The sequence below is a fragment of the Leucopleurus acutus genome (assembly GCF_964270905.1).
Source record: "Leucopleurus acutus genome assembly, chromosome: X".
Lineage (NCBI taxonomy): Eukaryota > Metazoa > Chordata > Mammalia > Artiodactyla > Delphinidae > Leucopleurus > Leucopleurus acutus.
Genome location: NC_139148.1, coordinates 87,353,114 through 87,371,395, shown reverse-complemented (window position 1 = coordinate 87,371,395; position 18,282 = coordinate 87,353,114). Strand labels below are relative to the sequence as shown.

The following is an 18,282-nucleotide window of genomic DNA, read 5'->3' as shown; positions in this document are numbered from 1 at the left end:
GGGAGTGGAGGGAGGAATTCTAGACTTTGGTGGGCTGAGAAATGTTTGGGGATATGAGGAAGTGGAGGCAGTGGATATAGACAATTCCTTAGAGAAATTTGGCTCTGAAGAGCAAGGAAAGGGTGGTAGTAGGGGAAGGGTTGAGATCCAGAGAAATTTTTTCTTTTCTTCTTCTTTTTTTTTAAATTTAGGAGGACTTAGATGTCTTTAAAGGCTGATGGGAAGGAAGAGGTAATTGATAGAGCAAAGTCCTTACCGAGTAAAGTCCTCATGCCAGATGGGAGAGGATCCAGAATGAAATGGAGAGATTACCCTTAAACAAGAGGAAGGACATTACAGTTGGGAAGAACAAAAAGTGAACAGATATAGATGAAAATAGATTTATAGATTTGGTGGCAGGAACTTGTCTGAGAGTGTTTATATTTCCCTATGATGGAAGAGGAAAGGTCATCCTCTTAGAGCAGGGGTTGAAGTGGAGCAGGGTTTCGGTTGGAGTATTGAGGTGCTTGAGGAAGGTTTGAAATACTGTGGTGAGCAGGAGAGCAAGCTAGGACTAGGGAAGCATAGCTGGAGTGTCAGGCAGTGTTGAAGTGAGCTTGGCAACCAAGAATTCATATTGATCATAATCTACCAGATTGTGATTATTTTCTTCAGTAGATATCAGTAGTCCCAGTGCAGGCATAACGCACAACAGTTGGGCTCTCCTAGGGTTACGTTTTTGTTAGATATTTGCAATGAAAATGGGTTATTGAGGATATTGACAAGATTGCAGTTGAAACAATAGAATCCAAACTGTCTAGGAAAGGAAGTGAAGACAGGAAGGAGCTGACAGGGTGGGAGTGAAAGGTCTATGGAGGACTACTTCCCTGCTATGAGGTCTGAGAACTGGTATAGGGCTGGGGGCGGTCATTGAGTGAACAGGCCAGAAGGACAGGGGATTGTAGTTAAGAGTGGGATATTTGAATTAATGATATCAAATGTGGAGAAGTCCTGGGTGATAAGTTCTTGGGTGTGGCTGAGTATGATATATAGTATTTTTTTTTTTTTTTTTTTTTTTTGCGGTATGCGGGCCTCTCACTGCTGTGGCCTCTCCCGTTGTGGAGCACAGTCTCCGGACGCACAGGCTCAGCAGCCATGGCTCACGGGCCCAGCCGCTCCGCGGCATGTGGGATCTTCCCAGACCGGGGCACGAACCCGCGTCCCCTGCATCGGCAGGTGGACTCTCAACCACTGCGCCACCAGGGAAGCCCGATATATAGTATTTTTGATGCCAGCTCATTCATTCAACAAATATTTATTGTGTGCATATTATGTGCCAGACAGCACTCTTGGCACTGAAGGGTACAGAAGTGAACAAAACAAAGTCCCTTCTCTCAAACAATTTATTATCTAGTGGGGGAGATTATTAATTTTTATAAAATAAAAGGGCATCCTCATTGATATGCTGATTACTGAATGTGTAATACTAAGGTCACATGTTTATGCATGTGGGGCTAGGAAAGTCCATCTAGACATTTTGAGTGCCTTGATTTATTGTAAGTTATATTAACTGAATTACAAAAATTCATATATCTTCCCCGCTTAGAACTTTTAAAGGTACTTTTATATGCTATGTCAGAATTGAAGACAAAACAAATATATAAAACATGCAATTTGAACATTTTAGCAGTTTAAAATTTTTTTTAATACTTCAGTATTTTTTTTAATATTAGGACATTGCTTCTAGCTATAGACCAGATGTTGATAATACATGTACTAACCTTGTTCTAGGGATTTGATGTAATGTGTCAAGTAATTATGGTTAAGCAGCTTAGGAGGGAAAGAGAGCTTGTATGTTAACACTTTATCTTTATTTTATATTCTCCAATTTTTACCTACTCTTTTGTGTACATATACTCATGTATACATTTATTAATGTTTTATTTGAAAGAAATTAGCATTTATTTTATGTCTTACAGCCCTTAAATAACACCTTAAAATTATCTGCCGTATATATAGTTCAATTTAAGTTCAACTGCAGGTTATTTCACTGTGTTTAAGGTTTCTGTGTCCATAGCTAGATCACAGCATCCCTAAAATTAAAAAAGAAACCAAATGCATGAAATCACAGTTATGTGTGAACATGGGCTGGATTAGTCATGAACCATCGTGATTTCTTATTTAAGGGGACTGTGTGAGTGATTTTTAGGTGATGTGGCCTACAAGAAAGAATTAGATGCTAGCTAGAGTTCAGTTTAGAAATCCCCACCATCTGTGACCCAGGCAGGAGAAGAGGGTTTTCCCTGGGGGGATGCTGGTTTATCAAAGCTTGTTGACTAAGGAAAGGTAATGGAGTTTCACAGGGTGATGAGGCTTATTGAAAAATGACAATGTGTCGGCTATCACCAGACTTAAAAATAAAGCGTTTTATGCATATAAACCTGGATTTTAAAGCATTCTGTTCTTTTAGTTGTGGATTTTTTATCTTTTTAAAAAAGCTTTTGGGCTGTTAAGGAAAGTGACTTGGGCAGGGGAGGGGATGAACTGGCCATCCTTCTCCCCATTAACCTCATGGGGTTCTAGTGAGCCTGTCTGGCTCCTGTGAGAGGAAGCTTCTAAGAAGTGTACATCTTGCAAGCTGGAAAGCCAAATGGGATTTGTCTTAATAAATGCATTTCTCCTGTTGCTGAGGGGAGTGTTTAGACACATGGTCTTGTTTTCTACTTACTTCTATGTACCACGTTTATGGAGATCTGCCTTCTAGGATCGGTGGTAGGTTTAAGACGCCTGGAATTGCTGAGGAGCAGGAAAAGTGTGAAATCATGAAAATAAGACCACATTTCCATGTATCAAAATAACCACTCTGCAGGAGAAATGTATATGTTTTAAGACATCCCACTTCCCTCTGGCACTTACTTTAGAGAAGTATTAATATATATTATTTTAAGTGGGAATTTCTTCAAACTGTTTATGAACAGAATTTGGTGGTATTGAAAGGTAACCATGTGGATTCAATCTGGAGGAAACTGTCCCCATCTGTGTTTCTAAGAGCTAACAAAAGAGATTATATTTTAGTTACTCCCCCCGTATATACTCCTACCATCATTTAGAAGGGGTGTCCTGGATGAGGAGAATGGGTCCTTTCCCATGTGTAGAGTTGCTCTGAGCCTGGTGCACGTTATTGTGTGGGGAGGTCAGGGGTAAGAAGGTAAGGTAAAGTAAGCTGGACCACTGGCCTTTCAAACGTTCATCTGATATTAGCTGAGGACTTTTAAAAAACTGTACCTCCAGCTCCTGTGGGAAGGATGTCCCCTTTTCCAAATATTACCATGTACAAGCAGTATTATCAGAATATGAAGAGACCCTATAGCATAAAGAGCTCAGACTCTGGAATCAGACTGCCTGGGCTCAAAAACCAGACTGTTCCTTTTAGGGCATATGACCTTGGGCAAGTTATTTGCTCGATGGGTGTCTCACTTTCCTCATTTGCAAAGAATTATAATAATAGTACCTACCTCATAATATGATTGTGAGACTAAATGACTCCATGTATGTAAAGTGCTTAGAAAAGTGCTTGGTACATAGTAAACATTATAGAAATGTTAGCTGCTTTCTTCTTCCTTTCTTCTTCTTCTTCATCTTCATCAGTTGGTAGATATATTAAAAGGAGGTAAAACTGCAAAATGCCTCAGTACATGCAAACTCCACATTTGCAGAACCTATTTTGGAAAGGATTGTGGGGGGCAAGAGAACCTTACTGCAAACCCAAAATCAGAATCTTGTAAAATTGAGAGCTATTATACATTTCTCATTGTTAGGGGAAAATGAAAAACACCTTGGCTACCATAACGCTTTTGAGAAAGGACCCCAGTGCGGGCAGGCCTGGGTATGTTGTCTGAGTTGTAGATTTGCTCCCATGGGTGGGCTTGCGGGGGCCTGGACCCCAGCTGACCACTGGGAAGCCTCAGTTGCCCTTTTGTTTTGTAGCCTTGATTCTCACACCTCTATTTTGTCTCCACTCTTGCTTTTCTTCTTTTTGATCCTAGTTTTTAAATTTATGCTATTTTGTTATGTTTTATGCATCTCTGTGAGTCACTTTAAACTCTGTCTGGAACAGTGTATAAATAAATATCTTTTAAACTGATCATATCTAATTACTAATATTTGCTTAATATTTACGCTTGTCAGCTACCTCCCTGCAGAGAGGTGACTTTCCATCTGGGCAAGAATACTGATTCGATTTCTCAAATTTCATAGTAAGATTTCAAAACTGCAATTTGCTCATATATTTTCTAAAGCATATGGTTAATAAAATTAAACAGCTACCAAAATTGATTGCTTATTCTAGACCAGGCACTATGCTATGCCCTTTAATCATGACATATATTTGAATCCTCACAGCCTTAAGCAAGAGCTGTTATTATTAATCACCATTTTTACAGATTGGGAAACTGAGACTCAGGGAGGTTGAGTAACTGGCCCAAGGTCACACAGCTAAAAAGTAGTGAAGCTGTGCTTGGAACCTGGCTCCAGACCCAGTGCTTGTAGGTACTTTTCTATGCCATACTGCTCTTAATTAGAAATGTAGCACATCATTGGAACTTCCCTGGTGGCACAGTGGTTAAGAATCCGCCTGCCAATGCAGGGGACATGGGTTCGAGCCCCGGTCCGGGAAGATCCCACATGCCGCGGAGCAACTGAGCCCGTGTGCCACAACTACTGAGCCTGAGCTATAGAGCCCGCAAGCCACAACTACTGAGCCCGCGTGCCACAACTACTGAATCCTGTGTGCCTAGAGCTCGTGCTCCACAACAAGAAATGTCACCGCAATGAGAAGCCTGCACACTGCAATGAAGAGTAGCCCCCACTTGTTGCAACTAGAGAAAGCCCGCACGCAGCAATGAAGACCCAATGCAGCCAAAAATAAAATAATTAATTAATTAAAAAAAAAGAAATCTAGCACATCAGAACTCCAAGTCCTAGTAGAAGAGACTGTTCTGTGTTACAGAATATTCACAGGTCCTGCAGATTTTACACCAGTGTTAATTCTTCAGTATGCCCCTTTTCATCTCTACTACCATTGCCCTCTATTTAGGGCTCTCATTATCTTCCCCCTGGATTTATACCAGAGCCTCCTCAAATCTATATTCTGAAAAACTGTCAGAGTGATCTAATGAGTCCTTGCCTTCCCTAAAAGTCCTCAGTCGTTCCCATGGTCAAAGGCTAATTATCCATGTTTCTGAGCATAGCATATCAAGCTCCTCCTTTGATCCCCACCTACCTCTTCCACATCCTTCCTTACAATTTGATATACAGTATCAGTGCACTCCTTGCCTATACCGGATTGCTTTGTGCCTCCATGCTTTTGCTTTTGTAAATGCTGTGCCCTCTACCTGGTTAACTAACTGGTAGACATTATTTACAGCTAGTTCATGTGCCACTGTTGGTGTTTCTTTCTAGTCCCCTTTCCCCAAGCTGGAATAGGTGTACCACCTTAGCATTCCCATAATACCCTGTGTGTATATTTCTTTGATTACCATGTTCTTTTATGATTATTTAACTATCTCCTTCGATAGACTGTGTGTTCTTTGTGGGCAGGTACTCTGCATTGTTTTGTCCTTAGCCAGCTAGCACAGCACTTAGCACATAGTTGGCCCTCTTAACTAGTGAGCATTCTGTAAACAGTGCAGAATGCAGAGCTCCAGGTCAGGGGAAGAAGTAGGATTTTGAAGGCCTGAAATCACACAGACATTCAGAGATAACTACCAGCACAGGAGAGGGAGGTCTCACAGAAGAATCTTTGGGACCAGATACATTTACATTATTTAATCTAGGATCCAGAAGGGACTTGAGGAGATGGGAGTTGAAAGGGACAATTGATAAAATAACCAACACAGTATCTCAATGTAAACATTTTGTTGACTATAAGCAATGTTGCATGCTCACTCAGCTGGTTACCAACCAAAACGATGTTCTCAGTTGGTGCCTTTGTGCATAGGTGGCTGGATCCAAACAAGGGGATTTAGGGAAGCCCTGCATCCCTGGAAGCTTTCTTTACTACATGGAGTTCTTTTGTTTGTTTGTTTGTTTGTTTTGAGTTCTGCAGACTCACCACATAACCTGTTTTGGTTTCATTTTTCTATGCTCTAAGATCCACTCTCTTTTACCTTTAGATTTTCAAATAATTAGTTTTTTTTTTCCCAAAGTGGGCTGGATTTTGCTAGCTATGCTTCATTCATGTTTTAGAAACCCACACACGTAATAGGTATTAATTCTGACAGTGCTAGATTGGTCTGCTTCAGACACTATAATTGCCTTGGTCACAATTAGTTAATAGAGTCCACTTTGGAATGTACCTTATGGCAGCACAAATCCTTATTCATTAAGTTGCCCTACTTGCATCAGGCCAACTATATTACAGTCATCAGAATGATTTATTCTTTCCTAATTAACATATAACTATATGCAAGCAGAATCACAATAATACATGTCAATTCATAAGAATGATTTCCCTTCACCCTTCTTTAAGCAAAGCATTTCCCAACTTTTTTGATCACTCTCCCTTACTACCAAAAATTTCAATCACCCCAATATACACATATTTATTTACAAACTATATATTTGCCACTGTCCTAATATTATATATTATAAAGCATTTACAAAAATAGAAATAAAGAAGGATATGAGATGAAACGAACGCTTTTTAGATTATTTTAATATTTATTAATAGTGTGACAACCTTTGCTCTCATTTCGATGAGAGCAGTGACATTGTGCGCTTCGTTTAAACAAAATCTTGGTTTATGATACAGCTACCTGAAGGTCTGATTCTAAGTTGTTTATTTTTATACTTGATTTTAATGACTGTTGTAGCTGAGTAAAGGATACCTCACAAAACATATAAATCTAAAAATAAAAAAGTGCATTGTTGGATGCACTTACTAAATAACAATACACATATTGTAGTTTCAGGTAACAATTATACAAACGTTTTGTTGCTGTTCCATCTTCTCAGCTCTCAGCATGCTGTCTTTTCCCATTTTTAACAAATGGTTCAAAACTCGTGGAACTTCTTCATTTGGAAGAGTTAGACGATGAAGTACATCTTTTAAGAAACAAAAATAATAATAGAAACATTTTCATATCTACTCTGTATTATTTATTCTTTATAAAAAGCCCCTTTGATGTAAAACAGTTTACTGTTTGAATGCATTTAAAGTCTGCTACTGCCTTATAGGTATTCTAGGAGTGTAAAACTGCTGATTGCAAGGTTTAGTTACATTTAATCTTAAAACTTTAAAAAGCAACTTTACTGAGTTATAATTTGCATACAATAAACTGTGCATATTTAAATTATACAAGTTGATAAATTTTGACATCTCTCTATACCCATGAAACCATTACCAAAATCAAGAAAGTAAACATATCTATTACCTTCAAAAGTTTCCTTATGCCATTTTGTAATCCTTCCTTCCTGTTTGTATTATATCCCTCTTTTCCCACAACCACTGATCTGTTTTCTGTCACTATAGATTAATTTGCATTTTCTAGAGTTTTATATAAATGAAATCATGTACTACTGTGTGTTCTTTTTTGTCTGATTTTTTTCAGTTAGCGTAATTATTTTGAGATTCATCCATATTGCTGTGTGTGTCAGTAGTTCATTCCTTTCTGTTGCTGAGCAGTATTCCATTATATGGATATACCACAATTAAAAAAAATCCATTCACCTCTTAATGGGCATTTGGGTTGTTTCCAGTTTTTGACTATTATAAATAATGCTATTACTATCATTCACATGCAAGTCTTTGCATGGACATATACTCTTGCTTTTCTTGGGTTAATACCTAGAAATGGAAAGTCTAGGTCATATGGGAGATATATGTTTAACTTTTTGAGAAACTACTAAAATGTTTTCCAGTGTGGTTGTATCATTTTGCATTCCCATTGCAGTGTGCGAGAGTTCCAGTTGCTTCAAATCTTGGCCAACATTTGTTACACTTTTAATTTTAGCTGTTCTGGTAAGTGCATAGTGGTATTTCATTGTGAGTTTAGTTTGCATCTCCCTAATGATTAATGATGTTGAACATTTTTTCAGGTGCTTATTTGTTATTTATATATCTTCTTTGGTGATGCATTTGCTTAAATTTTTGGTTCATTTAAAATTTTTAGTTTTTTTTTTTAATTATAGAGTTTTGAGAGTTCTTTGTATGTTCTGGATACAAGTCTTTGTCAGATGTACTATTTGCAAATATATTCTTCCAGTGTATATAGTTTGTCTTTTTATTTTCTTATTAACATCTTTCAAAGCACAGAGTTTTTAGTTTTAATAAAGTCTATTTTAGCAAGTTCTGGATCATGTTTTAGGTGTCATATCTAAGAAATCTTTACTTTTTTTGCATATGGATATCCAGTTTTCCCAGCACCACTTGTTGAAAAGACTATCATTTCTCCACTGAATTCCCTTGCATCTTTTTCAAAAATCAAATGACTATAAACATAAGGATTTATTTCTGGACTCTGTTCTCTTCCAGTGTCTATCTGTATGCCACTACCACACTCCCTTGATTACTGTAGGTTTATAATGTCTTGAAAACAGATTGTGTAAGTCTTCTAACTTGGTTCTGCATATGTTTTGAACCTCACAATATATTGTTTTCTAATTTTTTGCTTTAAGGAGTCAATTATATTTTTAAAGGAAATTTAAATAAGAAAATAATATTTTTACCCACATATTTACTATAGCATGTGTTCTTCATTACTTTTTATAGACCCATATTTCTATTATTTGTATCTGGTATTATTTTTCTTCTGCCTGAAGGACTTCCTTTAACATTTTTTATAGTTGCAGGTCTGCTCGTGATTAATTCTTTCAATTTTTGCATGTTTGAAAAAGTCTTTATTTCACCTCTGTTTTTGAATGACACTGGGTTTAGAATTCTAGGTTGACAGGTATTTTTCTTTCAGTATTTTAGAGATGTTCCACTGTCTTCTCATTTGCATTGTTTCCAATGGTAAATTTGCTTTCATCATTATCTTTGTTCTTCTGTATCTAATGTGTTGTTTCCCTCCCACCTCCCACCTGCTGGCTGCTTTTAAGATTTTCTCATTATCTCTGGTTTTAAAAATTTTGACTATGCTGTGCCATGTGCTGCAGTTTTCTTTCTGTTTCTTGTGCATGAAGTTCATTGAGCTTCTTGGATCTGTGGATTCATAGTGTTCATCAAATTTAGAAAAAAATTTGGGCCAGTATTTTCTCAAATATTTTTTCAGTGCCCCCATTTCCTTTGGTGACTCCAATGACACACATATTAGGCAGCTTAAACTTGTTCCATAGCTCATTAATGCTCTGTTCTTTTTCTTCAGTAATTTTTCTTTCTGTTTCATTTGGATAGCTTCTATTGCTGTCTTCAAGTTCAATAATGTTTTCTACTGAAATGTGTAATCTGCTGTTAATCCAATTCTGTGTATTTTTCATCTCAGACATTGTGTTTTAATCTCTAGGTTTGGTTTGGGTCTTTTTAACACCTTTCATGTCTTTATTGAACTTTTTGAAATATGGAATACAGTTATAATAATTGTTTTAATGACTTTGCTAATTCTAACATTTGTGTTAGTTCTTGGTCAGTTTTTGATAAATTTTTCTTCTCATTGTGCATGTATTTTCTTGCTTTTTTGCATGCCTGTTTATTTTTTATTGGGTACTAGATATTGTAAGTTTTCCCTTGTTGGGTGCTGCATATTTTTATATTACTAGAAATAAGCTTGAGCTCTGTTCTGGGATGCACTTGAATTACTTGAAAGAGATTGATCCTTTCAGGTTCTGTTTAGATTTGTTAGGCAGGACCAAAGCAGTGCACAGTCTAGGGCTCATTATTTCCCATTATGTAGGCAAGACCCTTCTGAGTACTCTGCCCAGTGCCCTGTGAATCATGAGGTTTTCCAGTTTGACTGGTGGAACAGGCACTACTCCTGGTCATGTGTGAGTGACAGGCACTGTTCTTTTGAATCCTTTCAGCTGGAGTTCTTTCTCTGGCCTAGGGTAATTTCCTCACAGGCATGCCATGTGCTGATCAGTCCTTTGCTGAATACTTGAGGGAGACCCTCTGCAGGTCTCTGAAGACCTCACTCTGTGTGGCTCTCTCAGGTACTCTGTCCTATGAACCCTAGCCAGACTTTTAGCTCTGTCACCTCCACTCGGGGAGTTCACCAAGCTCTGCCTGTATTCGTCCTCCCTGCACCATGGCCTGGAAACTCTCTCAAGACAGTGAGCCTGGAAAATCAGAGGGCTCACCCTATTTGTTTCCTATTTCCCAAGGATCACAGTCCTCCATTGCCTGATATTCAGTGTCTTGAAAATCACCATTGTTTTATGTATTTTATCCATTTTGGGGGGTGGGGGGTCCAGGCAGGGTAAAAATCCATCCATTCTTGGCCAGAAATAGAAGGCCACTGACATTTTATAATCCCAAATTTTCATGACCAATTATAATTTGTAGCCCAATTTCAATTCTAATTTTTCAAAAATGTGCATACCATCATGTTTCTTGACATAGGTAGATCAGTTCTAAATATCTGTTCAAAAGTATACAGAATCTGACATGCAGTGATGCAGATCTTTTCATATCACTCATCAGTTTCTGTGTAAAACATACTATCATTTGCTTAATAATAGCAGTTTGATTCAGGGTTTCTTGGTTAAACTAATATCCTTTGAAAGACACTGGTTTACTTTTTCATTTTCAGTGAGGTATAAACCAAAATTGTCCATTGCCGTTGGTCCAAACAGCAAAATGCTTTTGTCATATCACTTAAGTGGGACATGACTGATAATGGAATAGAATTTATGTGCAAAACCAGCACATCATTATTACTTGTGGGTTTAGAGGACTAATTAAATACCAATTCAGCCTTTGTGCCCTTGAGCATGGGTCAATATTTCTGGAATTCACTGTCACCTCTAAAGTTGTCAGCATAGTTTCTCACTTAAAAAAAATGCCTGAAACTTTAAATGGTGTCTAGATGCAGTTTACCTCACACTTCATCTGTATTCTTTAATAGAAAATAAATGTCACTTTGTAAGACCCAGTCACATCTTAAAACACAAATGCACATATAAAAACTGACAAAAATAAAAATAGCTAAAACTTGGAGTGCACTCTCTGTGTTTACATTACTTTAAACACTACATATTTAAAAAATTCATTGAATCTTTATAACAAGCCCAAGGTGGTAGGTATAGTTATTATCTTCCTTTTACAAATGAGGAAATTGAAGCACTGAGAGGTTTAGTCATTGCCCAAGGTCACTCAGCTAGTAATTGATGAAGCCGGGATTCAAATTCAGGCAGTCTGAGTCCAGAGGCCATGCTTCTAACCATGACACCAGTCTGCCTGAGGAAAATAAAAATACTTTGCTCTCAGCTCTAGTACCACTCTTCAGTTTCTGTGAGTTTAAGTTTAAACATATAAATACAAATAGATTTCTTGGTGAAGACATTCAGTAAGCGTTTATTGAACTCATATTGTGTATCAGACACTATGCCAAGTAAGCTCTTGGGGGTATGAAGTCCAGATACAGTGCCTCCCTTCAAGAAGGCCACATCTGGTGGAAGTTTCTAGTTTGAGCATAAGTATTACCATCTTCACATTTATATGTGCATTGCATGTTTGGGAGAGGGAAGGTTACCAGTGTGCCCAGCAAATTAAACATGGAAAAATATGTTTTATTTGCTGCCCAGTGCAGGGACATTATTTGATGTTTTTCTAATTCACACCAGTTTCCATTTTGGGGACACCACAATGATTTTAAAGTCAAGTACTGTTGTTACAAGGACTTCTATATCTTTGATAATCTTTTTTATATTTTAGGCCCTTGCCCAAGGTCATATAACTAATAAATATCGCTGCTCTGTTGAACTGGTCTTCAGAATTTAAGATAATTTGAGAGAGCTCCCCTCACCCCTTCTTGAAAACTAGCTGTGTTAGTGTTGGTGTTAATGTTCATTTATTAATTATTATTATCTCTTAATCTACAAGATTAGGGTATAAAATGGATATATCCATTTGGATAAATAATTCTACACATGTTCACGTGTTCTACAATTATATCAAGATTATTGTGTTGTTCAAGTTGTCTATATATACTGTTTTTATCTGCTTGTGCTATCAGTAGACAGAGGTATATTAACCTCCCATTCTGATGGTAGATTTTTCAGTTCCCTCTTGCCTTTGTAAGTATTTGCATTAAAATATCCTGAGCAATAAATATATGTAATTTTCTAACTCAACAAACCATCTTTTCTAAAATATCTTCTTGTGGGCATGAGGGCCCCACAAGGATGCTATATTAAGACATTTCATTCGAGTCTTGACACCCCACGACTAACATGGAACAAATTGTCCATCAGAGCTTGGGTTCGGACATTCATGTTATCTGAGCTGTGGTCTTCTCAGTAGATAATCCTTACCCTTTTGACTATATACCTCTGACTGAATTTCAGTGAAGGGCCTTAACGAGTTTTCTTGGGCTTTGGTTTTGCCATTAAATCCTAGTGCTGTATCCGTCAATTGGGAGAATATGAAAAGTGACAGGTTTTCTAACCACAAATCTGTCTGGTTTTCTTATTTGTGCCCCTATTATTTTTCTGAGTTACATTTTTCAAAACGTGATGTGCCATTTACCATAAAAATATATCACTTAACTCATTGCATATAAAAGAAGTGTTTCTATCCCATGTTTTCCTTTTTGAATGTCTAGAAAACATTCTACCATATGGTATGGGCCTGGTGGTGGTGGTGGTGAGGCAGGCAGCAAGTTTCTTCTTTAAGATGTTAATGATAGATTTAGTACAATTATGAAGTTATGATTTCTTCTTTGGCATATGAGTTATTAAGAAGTATCTTTAAATTTCTGAAAGTATCAGGATTAAAAATTATCTTTTGTTATTGATTTCATATTTAATTTCCTTGAGGTCAGAGACCGTGGTCTGTATGAGAATGGTTTCTTTGAAATTTACTGAGACTTGCATTATAACCTAGTACATGGTCATTTGGTGGTGGGGGGTTGGTAGATGTTCCATATGTGCTTAAAAAGAATATGATTTCCAATTGGATATAGAATTCTACATATGGCCATTAAATCAAGCTTATTTTGTTCAACTTGTCTGTATACTTAGTAATATTTTATCTGCTTGTACTTTATTTTTTTGCTTTTACTATTAATAATTGAAAGAAGTATGTTAATCTCCCCCCCCTTTTTTTTTTAACAAATTCTAGACTATTTTATTTGTTGACTACAGTTATCGGTATAGTGCTAGATAATTTACATAGATTACATCATTTTTTTTCCTTTTTTAATTGAAGTATAGTTAATGTACAATATTATGTAAGTTACAGGTGTACACTATACTGATTCACAGTTATTAAAGGTTACATTTATAGTTATTGTGAAATATTAGCTATATTCCCTGTGTTGTATCCTTGTAGCTTATTTTATATAATCTCCCATTTTGATGGTCCATTTTTCAATTTCTCTCTCTAGTTGTACATAATCTTCCTTTATATATTTGGAGGTGTTTTATTAGTGCCTATTAATAAAACATACTAGGTTTTTTTATTCTATGTAGTGGTCTTATCTTTTATATAATGCTTTTATTATTTTGAAGTTTTATTTTTTAGATATTAATATAACTACCTCAACTTTATTTAGGTTTACATTTATCTGGTATATTTTTTCCATCTTTTTTACTTTCAGTCCTTCCTGATCTTTATGTTATAGATATGTCCCTCATGAAATGGCACATACCTGGATTCTTAAATTTTATATAGTCTGTTAACCTCTGTATTTAAAAGGATGAGTTTTACTCATATATTTTTTGTTTGTTGAGATGTTGGAGCTTGTTTTTACCATCTTATGTTTTGCTTTCTATTTGTTTCAGTTTTTCTATGCTTTTTCTCCTTGCCTTAAAAATTTTTTTTCTTATTCTGTTTTATTTTCCCCACTACTGACTCTGCAAGATTGCATCTCAAGTGAGCTGGCTAGTAACAGGGTTAACATTGGGAATAGCAACCTATGGTCCAAGGTGGGGTTGGGGGTGGGATGTGGCTTTTCTAAAAGGAGTCACATTGGCAAGTGATGGGGGAGAGGAGGCAGGGAGCTGATGGAGGTCATGGCTGATGGATTCTAAAAACGTTTTTTTTTTTTTTTTACAAGGGTGAAACAAGGATGTCTGATGGGAACTAGGGGAAAGGGAAGTGGGGATGTGAGATGAATGAAGGCTTAAAATAGAACCTGAAAGGACTAGGTAAGGGAACTGAACTAAAGGTATGTAAAAAGACTTATGGGTGACAGTGAGGGTCCAGCTGAGATTGTAGACCAGGAATTATGTAGGACCTGGGTATAGGAGCAGAAAAGGCAGACTACTATAGCATTGGTACAGGTTTGGAATTTTGATGGACAGTTGCTGCAGAGAGATGAAGGTGCATGAATATGGAAGATATTGGTGAGAGTGGTTCAAATGTTGAGCCATCTGGAGTCCAGGATGGGTAGGGAAGGAAGATAGATCAACAGGAGGCAAGTAGACCAAGAGAAAATGGAGGGTGGGCTCAAGAGACTGTGGTCTTGATGAGGTTGAAGAACAGGTGTAGTGGGAGTAAGCTGTAATTGAAAAGTAGGGATTCTTGAATTTAAGATTCCAGAGTGGGGCAATTCTGGTTGGTCAAGTCCATGAGTGAAAAATAAAGGGAAGATGTACAGTATTAGCAGTTCCATTTTGTTATGGTGCTGTCTTTGTTTCCTCAATGATGCTGTTACTTCCTTGGCTTTTACTATTACTCGGTCTCATTATTGTGCCAATGTGCTTGTCTCATCACAGAACTCTGCTGCCTCTCCACAAACATCAATTTTCTAATAAATCTGGTTTTGCTCTCATTTCCAGTATGCCTGTGCCATTCTTGGTCTTTAATTGACAGACAGTTGGTGATACCTATTTTATCTAGGAGCCGCTGATTTTTTGCCAGTTCTTCAGCCATAATCACACATATGGGAATTCATTTCCACAATGCTTTTGATTGCTCTGTTCAATATTTTATAATTGCTTATTTTATAATTGCTTTGGCCGCGATCCTGCCTGGACAGAGCCAATAGAGCACTAGCTCTAGAATCTGATTGCCTGGGCTTGAATCCCAGCAACTGCAATTACTTTCTGTTTATTCTTGGGCAAGTTAACCTAACCTCTCCTGAGTCCTCATCTATAAAATGTGGATAATAATAGTACTCATTCTTGGGGTTGTTGTGAGGATTAAATTAGTTAATATATGTAAAGTACTTGTTGCCTGGCATGTAATAAATTCTCAATAAACGGAACTGTTGGGGTGATGATGATAGTGACGATGATCAACAGTAGTGGTGGCATATGCAACACAATGTGCCAAATACAGTGTTAAGTGCTGGGCCAGATACATAGAAGAATATTGAAAAAGTCCTTGTTCTCATGGAGAGTATATATTCTCCTCAGGGATAAGAATTAAGAATATTTCCTCAAGACTACCTAAGAAAGGGCCTATGAAAGAGGCTTAGCATCTTATAGTTCAATAAAGACCAAGAAATAGTGAAGTCAAGAAAATATTGAGATTTCTGGAACCTCTGTTACTTTGCTGTGTTGTTTATACTCTCTATTGTATTGTCGATAATTAGTTTTAAAAAGTGACAAGTGCTTGTTGTGTAGTTTCAAGGGAGAGCAGAGAAGGTAAGTATGATCCTCATTTCATTTCTCATGCTCTGTCCATCCTGGGCTGTTTGACTCTCATGACAACCAAATCTATATTTTCAGATGCAGTCTCTCTTCCTGAGGTACAGTTTTATGCCTCCAATTACTTCCAGAACCTAATTATCTGGATATCCAGTATGCAGCACAAACTCAATATGACTGAAATGAAACTTCTTACCTTATTTCCACACCTGTTTCTTCTCTTACAGCCCTTATCACTGTCAGGACTGTTACTAGTCAGTTGTTTAACCTTGACATACACAGTAGGCATCTTTGCCTTCACCTTCTTCATCCTCTCCACTCAATCAGTCACTCCATTCTGTCAGTTCTACTTCTCAAACCTATTCTGTGTTCTTTTGTCTTCCTGTTCTGGTTTAGGCCTGCCCTGCAGCAGATTCAGTGAGTACGTGTACTCCAAACGTGTGTTCCAAACATTGTGATGGGACCTTTAACACACATTATTTAATTTTCTTGACAAGCTTGAGAGGTAGGTCATTTCGTAGATGAGAAACCAGAGGATGACAGAAATACAGTGACTCTGCCTAATTGGTTACAAGCATAGTTAAGTAAACCTAGATTGTCTTTTTGTCTGGATTATTATAATAATCCCCCTGTCTCCTTTGAATTTTTTTCTTTTTTGAAATTTAAAAGTAAGACATGTTTGTAAAAAAAAAAACCAGAACTATGTAAAGTAAAAAGTAAAAGTTGCCCCCTTGCAGTTCTGCTTCCCAAGAGAAACCAATAATAATGGGTTTTGTTCTAGACCTTTTTCTTTGCATATACAAATGTATAGATAAATACTTTACCAGAGAGATCATTCAAGTGCAGTCCTGAAATGACTTTTTTTTCCCACTCAGGAACATATTTTCATACAGATCTACCACATTTTTAAAATGGATACATAGTATGCTATCATATGGAAGTATTGTTTTGTTTAATGATTTCTCTGTTAAAGAACTTCTTTTTGCTCTTACAAATAATATTGCAGTAACTTTCTTGTACGTTTACCTTGCATACACATTTATGTGACTATTTCTATTGGGTAGGTTCTTAGATGTGGTATTGCTTGCCTAAGGAGTATGCATATTTTACAATGTGTTACTAACTGTACTTCAATTTTTCTTTTGAATCAGTCTTCCATACTATAGCTGGAGTGATCTTTGTAAAACAGATTTGAGTATGTCATTTCCCAATATCAAAAACAAAGCAACAACAAAGATGCTCAATGGATTTCTATTGTCTATGTCATCAGTTTTTAAATTCTTAATTTTTAAGAGTATTTGAGAGCTACATAATCTGGTTCCAACCTGTATTTCCTACCGTTCTCCCCAACCAACAAACATATACTCTGTTCTATAAGGTAAAATCCACCTGCTCTGTAAAACCTTCCACATGTATAGTTCTCTCTCTTCCCTCTCTAGGCAAGATAGAACTAGTTACTCCCTTCTGTAAGTTCCCATAACAATTTATTATCCCTTTAATAGCACTTAGTACACTGTGCTATGTATCTGTCTCCCCCTACTACTCTGTGACCTTCTTAAAGACAAGAACTGTGCCTTACTTATCTCTGTATCCCCAGCATGTTGCCCAATACCTGTGATTGAGTTCTCAACAAATGTGCGTGAAATAGGTGAAGATATTCTTGAGGTAGTGTTAGCAATAAGGACTTTGGGAGATAGAGTAGGTGACAGCAGTTTTGAAGTGTAGCAGAAAGCTGACTGCATCCTGGGAACATGGATGCTGGTCAGGAAAGGGGAAATGGGTTTCAACTGGCAGAGGTCCCTGTGTGGTTTTCTCCACTATAGAGACCAGCTGTCTGATTATTTGGCTTAATAGACTTGTTACTTGAGAACATTAAAACAATTGAAAATTGGATGATTGAGGATACACTTTGGTGGAGGGGGAATTTGACTCAGCTGTTCTGTGCTCTTTCCAGACTTATGTTGAAAGACCCAACCCTTTGGCAGAGTCATGAATAAGTGTTTCTTCTTGAAAAATCAAAGCCTTTTCATTTTCAGGGTAGGATTCACCTGGGAGTAGGAATGGTAAATTGGTCACATACTTCTATGTTATCTCTAGCCTGGCTCAAGGGGGAGGTAGCCCACTGAAAGGCTCTAGGGCTGTGGGCCTCTTCTGGAGTAAATTACCTGTGCGAAATTAGTTCTTATCTTATTTCAGGTAACTCTGGGGTAGCTCTCCTGGACTGGTAGCTTTGAAGAAAGAAGAGTAGAAGGAAAAACTAGAATAAGTCATGTCGGAGATACTTGACCTCTCTTTTCTGTCTGAGGTGGAAAGGGATTTGATCCTCAGTGTTCTACAACGAGATGAGGAGCTCCGAAAAGCGGATGAGAAAAGGATTAGGTAAGAGTCCCAGAAAAATCATGGGCTCCCAGGCCTTTAACCAATGATACCTGGACTTTTCCTTATACTTCTCATCTGACTTTCAGAGGAACTTGTGTATGAGGTTTACAACTCCTCAGTGGGTCAGGTTGGGTTCTGAGGTTGCTTCCACAGAACCAAATAGTCTTACTGTCT

The 18,282-nt window shown here is 37.3% G+C and overlaps 1 protein-coding gene across 1 annotated transcript in view; it reads left to right on the top strand.

Annotated features, from left to right (window-relative positions):
- SYTL4 (synaptotagmin like 4) overlaps positions 1–18,282 on the top strand; it is a 76,647-nt gene that overhangs the window by 9,920 nt on the left and 48,445 nt on the right. Inside the window, exon 2 of the mRNA XM_082865009.1 lies at positions 17,926–18,108. Coding sequence (XP_082721135.1) covers positions 17,999–18,108 — 110 coding nt within the window. The 5' untranslated portion in view covers positions 17,926–17,998. The remainder of the gene's footprint in view (positions 1–17,925; positions 18,109–18,282) is intronic.